Raw genomic sequence first — 13,504 nt, 5'->3', positions numbered from 1 at the left:
GATTTTGATTTTGTTTTTTTGGTTGAAAGTCGGGAGTGCTCTTACATAGGTCTAAGATGGCCAACTCCTTCAATATGGAAATCAAATGAAACGGCTCGACCGGTGGAATAATGAACACTATTTTAAAAGCCTTGAGGTTTTTAATTTATAAAATTTTATTTATTTTATTTTATCATATCTGACCGACGATGGTTTAGTATTCTCTTAGATTACATATTATGCTGGTACTGAAAATTTCCAGACAGAAAAAGTGAACATAGAACAGTTTTTTACTTTGAAGCCCAGACCTCGGGCTCCGCAGTCAAAAATGCTAAACACTAGACCACCGGGACAGTTAAAACAATGTTATAATATACGTTAGTATAGCTATGAGGTAGATGTTACTTAGAAACTTCGTAACAGAATAGAACTTCACAATAGAACCATACCAGAAACCTATTTGATTTACCTATTCTACTGTTTGAGCAGTAAATACATACCATCACAGTTTGATATCAATTGTTACACGATCCATAGCAAGTCCACAAACTAGAATTATTACAGACTCCACTGTAGAGACACATTATTAGAAACAGCTGACTTTAAAAACATTAAATACCTGTGAAAATATACCATACAATGCGACGTATGAATGAAAACCGAAATAATATTTTAGAGGCTTGAGACGTAGATTATTTACTGTCTCTGAAACTTATCTATGAAACCAAAACGCTAATATTTTTTGAGTAAACCATTGCCATAGATTTACCGAAAGAATGATACAGCCCTAGCATCAAATGCAAAAGTAAAATAAAGTGACTCCTGTCACTTTATCAGGTACGCGTTGCATAGCGTAGGTACTATACACGAGTCGTTCTTTTATCTTCAATAGGGTTGTCATAAGTAAACACTTAAAATTAATTAGTTTTATGGAAAAATATCCTTATGAAGTACTTATGCACCCAACAACAGTATTTCGTAATTCCGTTACACGTTGTATTCTCATTATTAGGTGTTATTAATGTGTTCTCGTATGTCTTGTGGTTAGCCTGACTACTGCGGATCGCGAGGTTCTGGATTCGAATGAAACTCGTAATATAGTTTATGTTATGACATATGTTTAAAATATTGCACTATCCCGTTTCCATAATCATTTATTTTATTAAGTCTGGAGAAGATTGCTTAAAGCGATAAGACTTTGCGCATTTTTGACGTGACAACGTCTTATAATTCGATGGAGCCGGCTGCACGCACGAAAAACATGACTCATGCGGCGTTACATCGCTCTGAGGCGTTCCATTTAAGACTTGAAGTGCAACCGAGAGCGCGGAACGAGCAACAAAGAGGCACAATCGGCCTCCGCGCTCGGCAGCGTTCGACATCTGTCTCTCTCTTACTTGAGTGAGCGATGCGCCCGCGTGGACAGCTGCTATACAATAATACATTAACATGTTTTCGTCAAGTATGAATTGCAGTGCAAAGTGAATGTAGTGTCAATTGTTTATAGCAACGATGATGATAGAAACTATGTACATTGTAAAAAAAATTTACATAATTGTATTTATGCGTACAAATAAATGTAACTTGATCAATTCAATTGTGATTTCCATCTATCTACTTTCTATATCCATAAAAAATATCTATCAAACAAATAAAATTTAAATTTTCTTTTGAAAAATGCAACCATTCCATCAGTATTGTCTTATGACGTTGTCACGTTTAACTATCGTCAGTAAACCGAATTCACAGACAACCGATTTTTTATTTTTGTTCTTCTACTGTTTCCAATCAATATTCTATCTATATCCCCTTATTGTGTGCAATAAAGAATTTGTCTATCTATCTACCGATTCCGATGATAGTCTACAGAGAATATATAACAACATGTGGTGACGGCAGATCAGAACATAGTTGTCACCACCCCTCTACAGTCTTGGCACTATCCCGTTCTCTTGCTGTAAGTCCTATCTACAAAGGTTGCATGTAAAAGATTGCTTGCAGCAATAAGGCCGCCTTTGCATGTCTACATTGTGTACTCTATACTCCTTACTGTTTCTTTCCCTGTATGTTATACGTGCAATAAAGTGTTTCTACTTTTCCTTCTTCTTCTCTACTTCCCGCGAGTGTAGTACAAGGCGATTTAGGAAATTCAATGGAGGGCGGGAACTACTACCATCTACTCCGTTCACCAACACTTCTGCCCAACAATGTTAAAAGGACTCCCAAATTATTTAATTTTCGATATATTTATTTGAAGACTGCCTTGACTGCAATCTGCATTCGCTCTGAATATTTCGTCTATTGCAAGGTTAATTCTTTTAATGACTAATAACTGTATTAGATTAATATTAATTAAGGTTTAGGTTAGAGATAGACATTGAACCACATTAAAAGTAATTTTTTTCAGGTAGGTTCATATGCCAGGGTTATTGCATTATAATATTTGCTATTTATTACCTACGGTAGCAATAGTAGTTTATAATGATATTATGTTTTAAATTGCAAGGACTAAAAAAAGTAATGAAGTAAGCACTAAAAAAATATATATATTTTTTCTTTTCTGCTAAATACAACTCGTATAAAATTTATTTTTAGCATTCAGACTAAACATACCTATGCTACTTATGCTAAACCATAGATATTATTATCTCCTACACGAGAAGGCCTTAGTTTTACTTTTTATACTTTTCAAAACGATTTTTTGAATCATCATTCTCTTTTTGTCAGGTGAAGCTAAAAATAAACATAATATGAGTCCAAACAGTTTTAGATTCAGATTTTTCAATTGTTAAATATTCTAGTCCAGGGGTTCCCAACCTTTTTAAGTCAGTTACAAGTTAAGAAATTCGTCAGTCCGCGGGCGTGCCCTAACCAAGCTAGTTAAAGTATGTAGAAAAGTACGGTTGTAGCAACGCTGCTTGGCTGTAGAAATAAGCATTGTGGTAGTAGTTCTATGGACCAGCACGAAAAGCTGTGTCACGAAAACTTAACTAAGTACTACTGCAATGTATGCCCTAATCATTAAGTTATGTGTACAGTGTAAAACATTACATATTATTAGGTATCCAAGCATCACTATAATTACACAATGGTGGCAAAGTACGCTTTAATTTCTCGAAGTATCACCTAACTTCGTTAGATAAGCCTTCGTGGGAAAAATAAACGCTTTCTCCTACTTAGATGAGCGCATTTTTTGCATGCCTTTGAGAACAATTGAGAGTAAGTGCAGCCCATACAGTTCGAAAAAACCTTCACACGAAACTTGTACATCTCGACCTTAATATAAAGATGAAATTCGCATGTTTCGATTATGAATCTATCACACGCCTTTCCCGGATCACTTGTATGACGTATGGTGCAATTCTTTATTTTTACTTTTCGCTTTTCTCTATTGATCATATATCGGTGATATATTAGCATATTTCTCATATGCTATGGGCATGAGATTTCGAATTGTAGTAAAAGTAAAGAACGTTTTTGTGACAGTTCTTTTATACCTAGAAGATAACTATTAGCGTGATCATCTTCATAATATGAATCGATGGACTATGTATATGCCTGTTGGACTTAGGGCTGCCGGGTCTATTTTAAAGTTATATGAATAACACGGTCTGGTACCAGTGCCTGATTAAGCAAGCGCGGGGGCCGTAGCAAATTCTTTAAAAGATCTGCTATGGGTTCTTAAGTATAAAGTAGTAAAAATACAATTCAATACTCTATCTTAAATACGTATAAACGTATCTTAAATACAATACGCATTTGATATTTATAGGTTACAATTTGGTGGGTAATTAATAGTGTAGTAAATTACTATAGGCGATGTCTGTGTGCGTGGGCGTCTGTGTGTGCGTGTCTGTCAGTCAGTCAGGCAGTCAGTCAGTCAGGCAGTCAGTCAGTCAGGCAGTCAGTCAGTCAGGCTGAGATGAGTGGTTAAATATGCGGCACTGTCTGGTGCCGCTTGCTAGCCGCTACTCTTTTTGATATCGACTTCTTGGGAAGAGAGGATCTAACTGTATTGATTCTTTCCACCAACAAAGATATAAAAATAATCGTCTAGCTTTGTATGCAGGTTAGTATTCGCAGTGGACCTGCCTTCGCCTACGCAACGATGGTATAGTGGATTTTGGCCCAGCTGGTTAAGAATGTTTATAGGTATAGACTATTATAAATGTATTATGATGAATGAATGCATGAATGAAACTACAGAAAAAATTGTAAAAAAAAAATTAACGCAAAGTATACAATTTGGCCTTTTCGCTACATAACGATCTTTTCCAGGCAACCAGTGGCGTAAAACACAGCTAACGAAGAGAGGTAGGTGATGCATATAAATATACATATTATTTATGATGTAAACTTACCGATTTCATCTCCTCATAATCGACTCCGTGGGGCTGAGAGTCGTTCGTCAAAACTTTCCACATCCTTAACCCATCCTTCTTCACCAGTCCCTCCTGTCTTTTCAACACCAACTTCAGCTGTTTCCCAAACGCCTCCAATTCAATCTTATGCACACCATCCTCCTGATTCTCCACCATATGCTCTTTGTCATCACCATCACTAGCACTATCACTAATTTCACTAGAATTCGTCACGTTAAATTCTACGCTCACTGTATTATTTAAATCACCAATTAAATCAACATCTTTGATGTACTCCTTCGCTCTGATAAACATCTCGTCATTTAGGAGGGACGGTGGGCTAAAGGTTTTCGTCTGTTTTGAGATCTTCTCGTGTGGCACCTTCCCGGGGTTCAAGGAGTTCGAGTTTGAGGAATGGGAGCTTGGTATGTTTCGCCTCGAGAGGTGGTGGGTTAAGTGAACTACATGGTATATTGGCACGTGGCTTTGGTGTTCGACATGGAAGACGTTTCGGAGTTCGTCTGTTGTCATGTGCTCGTGAATCTGAAACAAGAGAAAATTTATATGAAAATCTGTATCAGCGATAAAACTTATTTTACTTACAGCGATTAACTGTACAAATATTACTAGACGGCCGGTTTGCTTGGCAGGCCCTGCTTTCTGAGTGTATACTACTCTGTGAATATTCACAGAGTACCACTACAGGTCACAAATTAATATCATGCTTTTATACTCGTATAATGTTTAATGTCTCGTATATAGTTTAATGTCATTTTTCATTCATTTGTGTTATAGTTATCTATAGTGTCCCTGTATTGTCGCAGTATAAAAAAAAAACTATAATTGCCCAATTACGATTCATTTTCAAAGTTGTTAAGACATTAATAAAGTTAGCGGTGAAGTATCAAAATTCATCAATCAGTCACTTTATCTGTTGATGGATAAAAAACAATTTAAATTAATTAATTCCGCCATAACTTAAAAGTTTATTCTTAAAATACAAAATTAATGGAATAATTACAATTGATTGCAAATATTTTGATGCGTAATTTAAATTAAAACACTTCAACAAAATCTTGTCGTCAGTTTTATGTTTTAGAACAAATGTTGTTGGAACCTGTTAAAACCTATTCAAGGTCTTATTTTATATCGAGTAGTTAATAAATTTATTCTTAATAAGCAGTGAAGGAATTATTAACGTCAATCGTTTGATGACGTATCGTTGTTGAACACATTTTGAGAGAAAATTAAGAAAGTAGTTAGGTTATTGAAAAATTTTTATACATTTTATCATACATTCAGTTTCACGTTATAGGTATCGTTTTTAAAGTTTCCATTGGCCATTTAGCCTTTAACACTATTACTTTTTAGTCGTTTACCGCTTTTAACGTCTTTGGAAAACTAGTATAGCGCAAAACCATATGCAAATTTTAAAAAACGGGACATGGCGCACGGGAGTAATATATCACTAGGTTCTAGAAATAGATTAAGGCTTATTATGTTTTTTAAAAAGCCAAAGATTTTCGAGTAGATCGAACTATCATAAAATCCGTAGATAATTATAAGTATTTTAGCGCGGGCTTACTATCGTATAAAGGAATATTATTTTGGGTCTTCTCCATGGTTAGGAGGCGTTGGGATTAAACCCTGGATGGAAAGTTGACAAACATCAACTTATGCCGAAGTCCGAGTCGTCACAATGTCGTCCCTGTTACAAACTTTCAGGTGATTTACATCTACAATCTTTCCAAAATTAAATTAAATTATAAATAAATAAAGTAGCTTGTGTTATATGTTATGTTATCTTAGTACCAATAGTAAGATAAGTGATGAATAATTTATGTATAATATACATAAATACTTCTAATATACAAATTAACACACAGACACTGAAAAACAGTTGTGGGAATCGAACCCAGGGCCTTGGACGCAAAAAGCATGGTCACTGCCCACTGCGCCAAAGGGCGCGGCGCGGCCGCCAAAATTAAAGCTCACGACGGCCGTTTGAAATACGGACATGTCCCGGTTCCGGAGGACCTATGGCATCTCTAGCTTAGAGTTATAACGATCGAGTTAAACATCCGTATCGGAGGATTTTTTCGCGTGAATGTCACCGGTTGAACTCGCAAACCTTGGCAGCGGTCAACAACACCCTTAATGCCTTTCACGATATTTATTGCCACAGCTATTCCTACTAGTAATATGAATAAATTTTACTAATGAATAATTAATAAGTTTTGTTTTTTTTTTTTTAAACGACGAAAATACACAGTTCTCCATCTAGCCCCAAAGAAAGCGTAGCTTGTGTTATGGGCAATAAGATGACTGATGAATATTTTTATAAATACTATTCAAAAATACCTATTATATACATATAAACACCCAGACACTGAAAAACATTCATGCTCATCACACAAACATTTTTCAGTAGTGGGAATCGAACCCACGGCCTTGGACCCAGAAAGCAGGGTCGCTGCAAACTGCGCCAATCGGCCGTCATGTGTCGAATGTTTATGAACAACAACTATTCTTGTGGATGGCGTTAGAAAGACTTCTCCTTGTACACATCATCCTGTTTGAACTAAGTAGGTTCAGTATATAATGTTTACCTACGTTTTGTTAGCAGGGTGAAAATATTAGCAAGAGATAAGAATTTGTCGTAAAAACATGTTAGGTATGTCGGTAAAGTTATTTGCATAGTTAGGATGTTCTTAGTTATAACGAAAACCTAAAGAAATAAACGATAAAAATAGAATATTCAAGAATAATAAAAGCTGTGGTGCATATAATTATATCTTCGCTATCTTTGGGAGTCTCGCCATATTGGATTTATAATAATGCCAATTAGCCTACTATGCTTTGTCAAATTTCATCTAAATCAACCTGTATGCTCAATTTATTGGAGACATATATTTTAAAACTAAAACTCGAACGCGGGCTGACAATCATTTTGGCATGGTGAATTCGGATATTAAATATTCTGAATTTTCTCAGATCTGGACTTCGGTGGGAAGCTTCGGCCGTGGCTAGTTAATGACAAATACCCGCTGTAAAGCGCCTTACTCGTAGCTGTCCGGTAACACACCCCGAACCGGTAAGGACGCTTCATCTTAGTTTGCGTCGCACTCTTTCCACTAGGTAAGATTTCAGTCAAGAGTTCACTAGAAGAGACACGACGAGAAAAAACCTTGTGCCCTATAAGAGAAGAGGCTTATTTTTTGAAGTTGCACATTATTAATATCAACGATAGATTTTAATAGTAGAATCAAGTACAGAATTAGTAAAAGAATGGAAACGCCCCGCATACGTCTCACTTCCCACCCGTGGAATGTTGCTAGCTCACAAACTTTTCCCATTTTCCCCATTTTATGGTAAAAGTTTAGCACACTTATAGAGAAGCACTACTAAAATGGAGTGGTTTTGATGCTTCAATATCAATCAAGTGGGTACACGGTTTCTGTACTTTCTTAATTCTATGGAATGAAGTAATTCCATGAGTAAACATAAAACACATGCATTAACATTCTTAGCCGACCGGAAGTTATTAAAGGATGACAGGTTCTGCAGATCAATCAATATAAAGAGGTTATAACGTAACCGTATCTATGCTCAAGTAGCTAAATCACTAAAACTTGTCCAAGCCATTACCGCCCCAAGTGTTTTAGACATAAATAGCACAATCGCAAGATCAGCTCCACAGCAATTACTATTCTAAACAGTTTCGGAACAGTTCATTGTTTTCGCTCTATAATTTACTTACTGGATTATTGTTTTTAACACGTGAACAACAGAGATGTTAATCGCGTGAGCTAATTTCTAATAACAGTTGCTACAATGGTCTTGCCGTTTGGAAGTCGCTGGCCTCGATCGAGTGATCTAGTTATTATGCAATGGGTGTGATCTAAACTAGTTTTTGTAGGCTAAAAAATTTTAAAGAAAGCTTATAGTTATGCGATTATAAGTATATTTTTAGTGGCAGTAGTTGTGGCTGGTCATGTCAATACGTCTGCAGTTTCGATTCGACAATTATATTAACTACAATCCATATTTAAATCCAATCAAAAAAGGAGCAGGTTCCCAATTTGACCGTATATATGCTTTCTTTATGTAACTTCGTCGCTTATGAACCGATTTTGATAATTCTTTTTTTGTTGGAAAGAAGATATTTCAAAGGTTGTCCCGCGATAAGGAAATCAGGGTTTGATTATGGTAGAACAGAGAAATTATGGGGACCTTCCGAAAATCGTAGGGGCGACTAGTGCGGTTGTAAGTTTTTTTTAACTTGTCTCATAATGTGAACAGTCTTTTAATTACTTTTTAGTGTAAAGTATTGTGGCGATACTGTCAAATAAAATACCTTTAATTAACTTCTAGATTTAATCTTCTAAGCAATACTTTCTATGATATTACAACTCTTACAAATACTTTTCTCACACAAGGTAGTTCGTACGTCCCGTCAACCTCTTTTCTTTTTTCTATTCTATTCTATTCAGAGTATTTAACGATAGCCTTGTGATTGGTTATTTCCAATCAAGTTGGCCAACCACAACTCATCCTTTTTTGTGATTCGTAAATTCGGCCAATTTATGCCACAGATTAAAAAAAAATTTGTAGTGTTAACACTGACCAGTGTAATACTTAGGTACTGATTTAAACTTACAATATTGTAATTTGAGAATCATGACACGACGGTGTGATTTAAAGATATAAAAAAAAAATTGACAAAAAAGAATTGACTTTGTTATACAACTAAATGGCAAGAAATAAATATTTTCTACAACATTGTTAAGTTGGTGCTAAGTAAAATGTAGAAAGTTACTATGTATAGATTATAATACACTTCGTATTCCTTTTTAGATAGTAGCCGACTTAACTATGTTGTAAAAATTATAGTAATTTTGGCCCAGTGCGTTTTTGGTGATGTGGAGTCCACCAATCCGCACTGAGCCAGCGTGGTGGGCTGCAGCTTAAACCCTTCTCACTGTGGGAGACCTGTGCTCTGTAGTTGACCTCCAGATCAGACTTGAGAACAGGGAAAAATGAATCTCCCAAATGAATGAAAGGAAAATGTGAACACAAACCTTTTTAAATTAACCAATATTTTTTTTGTTTATTTAACGGGGTTTGGTTTCTACACATCGTGACCATGTCATGCCTTAGAAACTTCACATTATAAAAATATAACTCTGACTAATTTAACCTCCGCCTTAAGAAAGAACAAGTTTTACTACACAAGTTACGTAAAGCAAAGTTTCATCCTTAAATATAAACAGAAAGAAATTCAAATATCCTTGGACTAAAAATAATCTAGAATTGCTAATAGGAACTGAAGTCATTCCGTTAACACGAAACAATAACTTTGACTAATAATCCATTCTCTTCAACGTGTTCATTGAAAAATGGTATTTTTCTTCTTGAGCATAAGCCCCAGAATTGTCCGCAACCTATTGTTATAAACAATAATTGACAATGAATTTTACACTCAAGTACGTTTAACACAATTCTGGTATTGCTATACGGAACAAGGCAGTGGCTACGCCGAAATAGCTATGTACGGAATTTTATAGTAGGTATGTATGAAATAAGGCGGGTGCAAGCCAAACATTTTGTGCTTGTTTTTTTTTTTGCAAAAACCAGCGCCTGGCACCCGTCTGACGGAAAGCGATCGAAGGTTGACTGTATAAAGAATAAGTAATCTTTTAATCGACAAAGGAGTTACGAAGCTATCTGAGATCATTCATGATAAAGACTGGGGTAGATAAACAAGCGGGTAGAGCATTGAATACCAGTGTTGGCGATCTTAGTTTAGTATTGATCTTTTTTATTCCACTACGAGTTAGCCCTTGACTGCAATCTCACCTGTTATGATGGAATGTCATGACGCAGTCTATGTTAGCGGGTGAGTCTGAAAGGGCGTATGACAGTTAATTAATTCCATATTCCTAATCGGTTTCTACGCGACATTATACCGGAACGCTAAATCATTTGACACACCATTAGTGGTATTGTGGTAACTAGCTAAAACCTTGCACCAGACTAAAAGAGAGGAAATTCTGAAATTATTAATTCCCGGGACCTTCTACTCGTAAGTTCAAAGTTCTCACCGCTGCGCCAAGAAGCTAGTCGAAATAGGTAGGGACTAGGGAGTCACTTTTATTCATCTAAACACTATGATCAGTGTAATAGTTTAACAAAGCCTTATGCAACGCAACTTTCCCATTTGCTCGCCAAGAATATCTGAATCAAATCAATGAGACGTAATTCTAGTTCGAGCAGGAAACGAGTTAGGTAATCTAGGTGTACTTTAGTATTGTAGATTTGTATAGTATGTTTCCAGCCGCGGAGCTTAGTAGAATCAAGACAGGAACACGTCATACTCAACGATTGATTTCTTAATTAATAAGGCTTTCGGGAACCGATTGGATCGCGTAGTCTTCGAAGCTATGTGCGTTTGAAGAAATTAAATATCAAATTCTAATTCAAAAATATTTTCTTCATGTAGGCACGTATGAAGCGTTCATACATTTAACATGTCACACTAATGTTAGTGATAGGAGGGTTCCAAACGCGCCCTGGTCTAAGAAGAGCCCACAACAAAATGAGCCAGGTTTTTTTTTGTTATCACAATCTCACAGTCTAGTTAATTTTGAGCTATGAAGTAAGAGCACTTCATACCCAAGCTTTTTTACCATACATGTAATTCTTAATATTATAATAGGATTTTCCTATAAGCTTACGTTTCATATAAACTTTGAACTTATTGAGAGACATCTCATGCATGCCTGAGTTTTCCCCATAGTTATGCTTTCAAAGGCGTATGAACTCTACCGATATGCAATTGGTCAGCGTAGTGCACTGCGGCCTAAATCCATCTCATGCTGGGAGAAGATCCGTGGTCGGTAGTTGGTCTATAATGGGTTGATATTGCTGATGAGGATGATGATTGTCTTTGCACTTCCGTTGTCGCTGGACAGTTCTGAATACGTAATTCAGAAAGGTCTTGCGACTGGAAGACAGGCCTAAAGATTTATATACCTTGACTCCAATGGTAACTGATGTTAACTGATCATCAACATTATCATCATATCAACCCATTACTGGCCCACTATAGAACACGGGTTTCCTCCCACAATGACAAGGCGTTAAGACCTTAGTCCATCACGCTGACCCAGTGAACGGACTGGTGGACTCCACACACCTTTGAGAACATTATGTAGAATCACGATGTTTTCCATCATCGGGGAAGAAAGTGATGTTTAAATTGCTTAAATAACGCACATAACGAAGGTCGCCCCAGAAATCAAAGTCGAAGGCCTACCCTAACTGATGATGCAGACTAAAGTGGATTACTTGCCAAGATTCTTGTTTGAAAAGATTTACAATAGTGGCCGCGTTGAAACCTTTATAAATGGGAATCTTAGGTTTGGAGGAAGCCGCAACGGCATTCCAGATTGCGTATTAGAAACAAGGAAGAAAATCTCTTCGTACATGACGATGGGATACTAATTAACTACGATCCTTTGAAAGGGTCTACATCTTAACAGTTCCTGGGCTCGCTCTCCGAAATATTAAATCTATACACGGAAAGGCGACCTTGCGACTATGCTCCAAGCTTCCGAGACGTTATTCCATATTTAAGTCATGGTTGTAGTGCAGTAGTCAGAGCTTCGGAGTACCTTTCGGTGGGATCGAGTTCAATCCCCGGCACGCACCCATAATTTTTGGTAGTTATGTGCGTTTAAAACGTGAAGGAAAACATCGATCATGGCTTAAAGCATTTTTATTCCGAGACTCCTCACTCATGTCCTGTAGTTAGTCGGTAATGCGTTGATAATAATGAAGGCCTGCGTTTTTATGATTCAGAATTAGGTACCCTTACCTACTCATCTGCCTATATTTTTAACCGTACGCTAGGTATTTTATTCAGAAACTGATAAAGTTATATATATATTTAATTAGTAATTGTTTAATATAAATAATAAAATATAAATATAGATAAATATACTACGACAATACACATATAATAGATCGCCATCTAGCCCCAAAGTAAGCGTAGCTTGTGTTATGGGTACTAAGATGACTGTTGAATATTTTTATGAAAAATATACATAGTCAGATGAACACCCAGACCCTGAAAAACATTCATATTCATCACACAAACATCTTCCAGTTGTGGGAATCGAACCCACAGCCATGGACTCAGAAAGCAAGGTCGGTTCCTACTGCGTAGAAAGTATCTATTAATTTATAAACCTAGGAAATAAGTTTGACCTTAATTTGTCAGAATTAATAAAACTAACTATTTATATTGTAGTCTAAGCACTAAATACAATAGTTAGTAGATATACCTATTGTGCTTTTTGTCAGGTTGACAGTAATAGCTGTAATAAGGAAATACTACGATGTGGGAAATATATTATCATCGTATAGGCCGTAGTCCACCACGCTGGCCCAGTCCGGATTCGTGGAGTTTACACGCCTTTGAGAACATTATGGAGAACTGAGAATTCAATTTTTGTTTTTTCAACCTCGAGGATTGTTTTTAAAAACCAAACTTGTCCCTAACCAAAACACGAAGTCTTGATCTGCAATGAAATAAAATGTATAGACTGTAAGTTATGAATATTGGTATTTAATTATTTCGAGGGCATTGTTGCCATTAACTTCTACTAATTAAAACTGTTTGCCGTAACGAAATTACAAATTAATCAATAATAATTAGGTGGCGAATACACAAAAATGCTATTTTATTGTAAATTTTAACTTAATCTATCTATTTCTATTTCTTTGTTTTTAAATAACTTTAAGGGATACTTGTTATTTATATTGTAAAGTTTCTGAGATTTGTTACGCAAATTTGATATTCATTATACAAGGAAATGTCTAATTTTCACGGCAAATTTTAATTGCGGGAGTAACTACTTCAAACACAAAAATATGTAGGTACTATAAAATCAAATAAACCACAAATACAAATGTACAGGATTTTTTTCCAAAATACCAACGAATAAACCACTTTCAGTTCACGCGCAGGTATCACTATTTTTATCCAATTTTCCGGGCAACTTATCCAATTTTTCCAGTAAAACTTGATCGGAATATCAAGTAAAATCTTTCAAAATAATTTATCCAAATCGGTTAATCAAATATTTTTACTTTCTGTT

At 35.9% G+C, this 13,504-nt stretch overlaps 1 protein-coding gene across 5 annotated transcripts in view; it reads right to left on the bottom strand.

The window, feature by feature from the left end:
- The window catches only part of LOC120637848 (A disintegrin and metalloproteinase with thrombospondin motifs 15), a 176,649-nt gene that overhangs the window by 44,254 nt on the left and 118,891 nt on the right, over positions 1 to 13,504 (bottom strand). For all 5 annotated transcript variants that reach the window (XM_039909923.1, XM_039910005.1, XM_039889142.1 and 2 more), the window contains exon 3: positions 4,341 to 4,883. In XM_039909923.1, coding sequence (XP_039765857.1) covers positions 4,341 to 4,883 — 543 coding nt within the window. The remainder of the gene's footprint in view (positions 1 to 4,340; positions 4,884 to 13,504) is intronic.

This window comes from Pararge aegeria, chromosome 1 (genome assembly GCF_905163445.1).
Source record: "Pararge aegeria chromosome 1, ilParAegt1.1, whole genome shotgun sequence".
In the NCBI taxonomy this organism is placed as follows: Eukaryota; Metazoa; Arthropoda; class Insecta; order Lepidoptera; family Nymphalidae; genus Pararge; species Pararge aegeria.
Note: the sequence above shows the minus strand (reverse complement) of the source record. Positions and strands in the feature narration are given on the sequence as shown.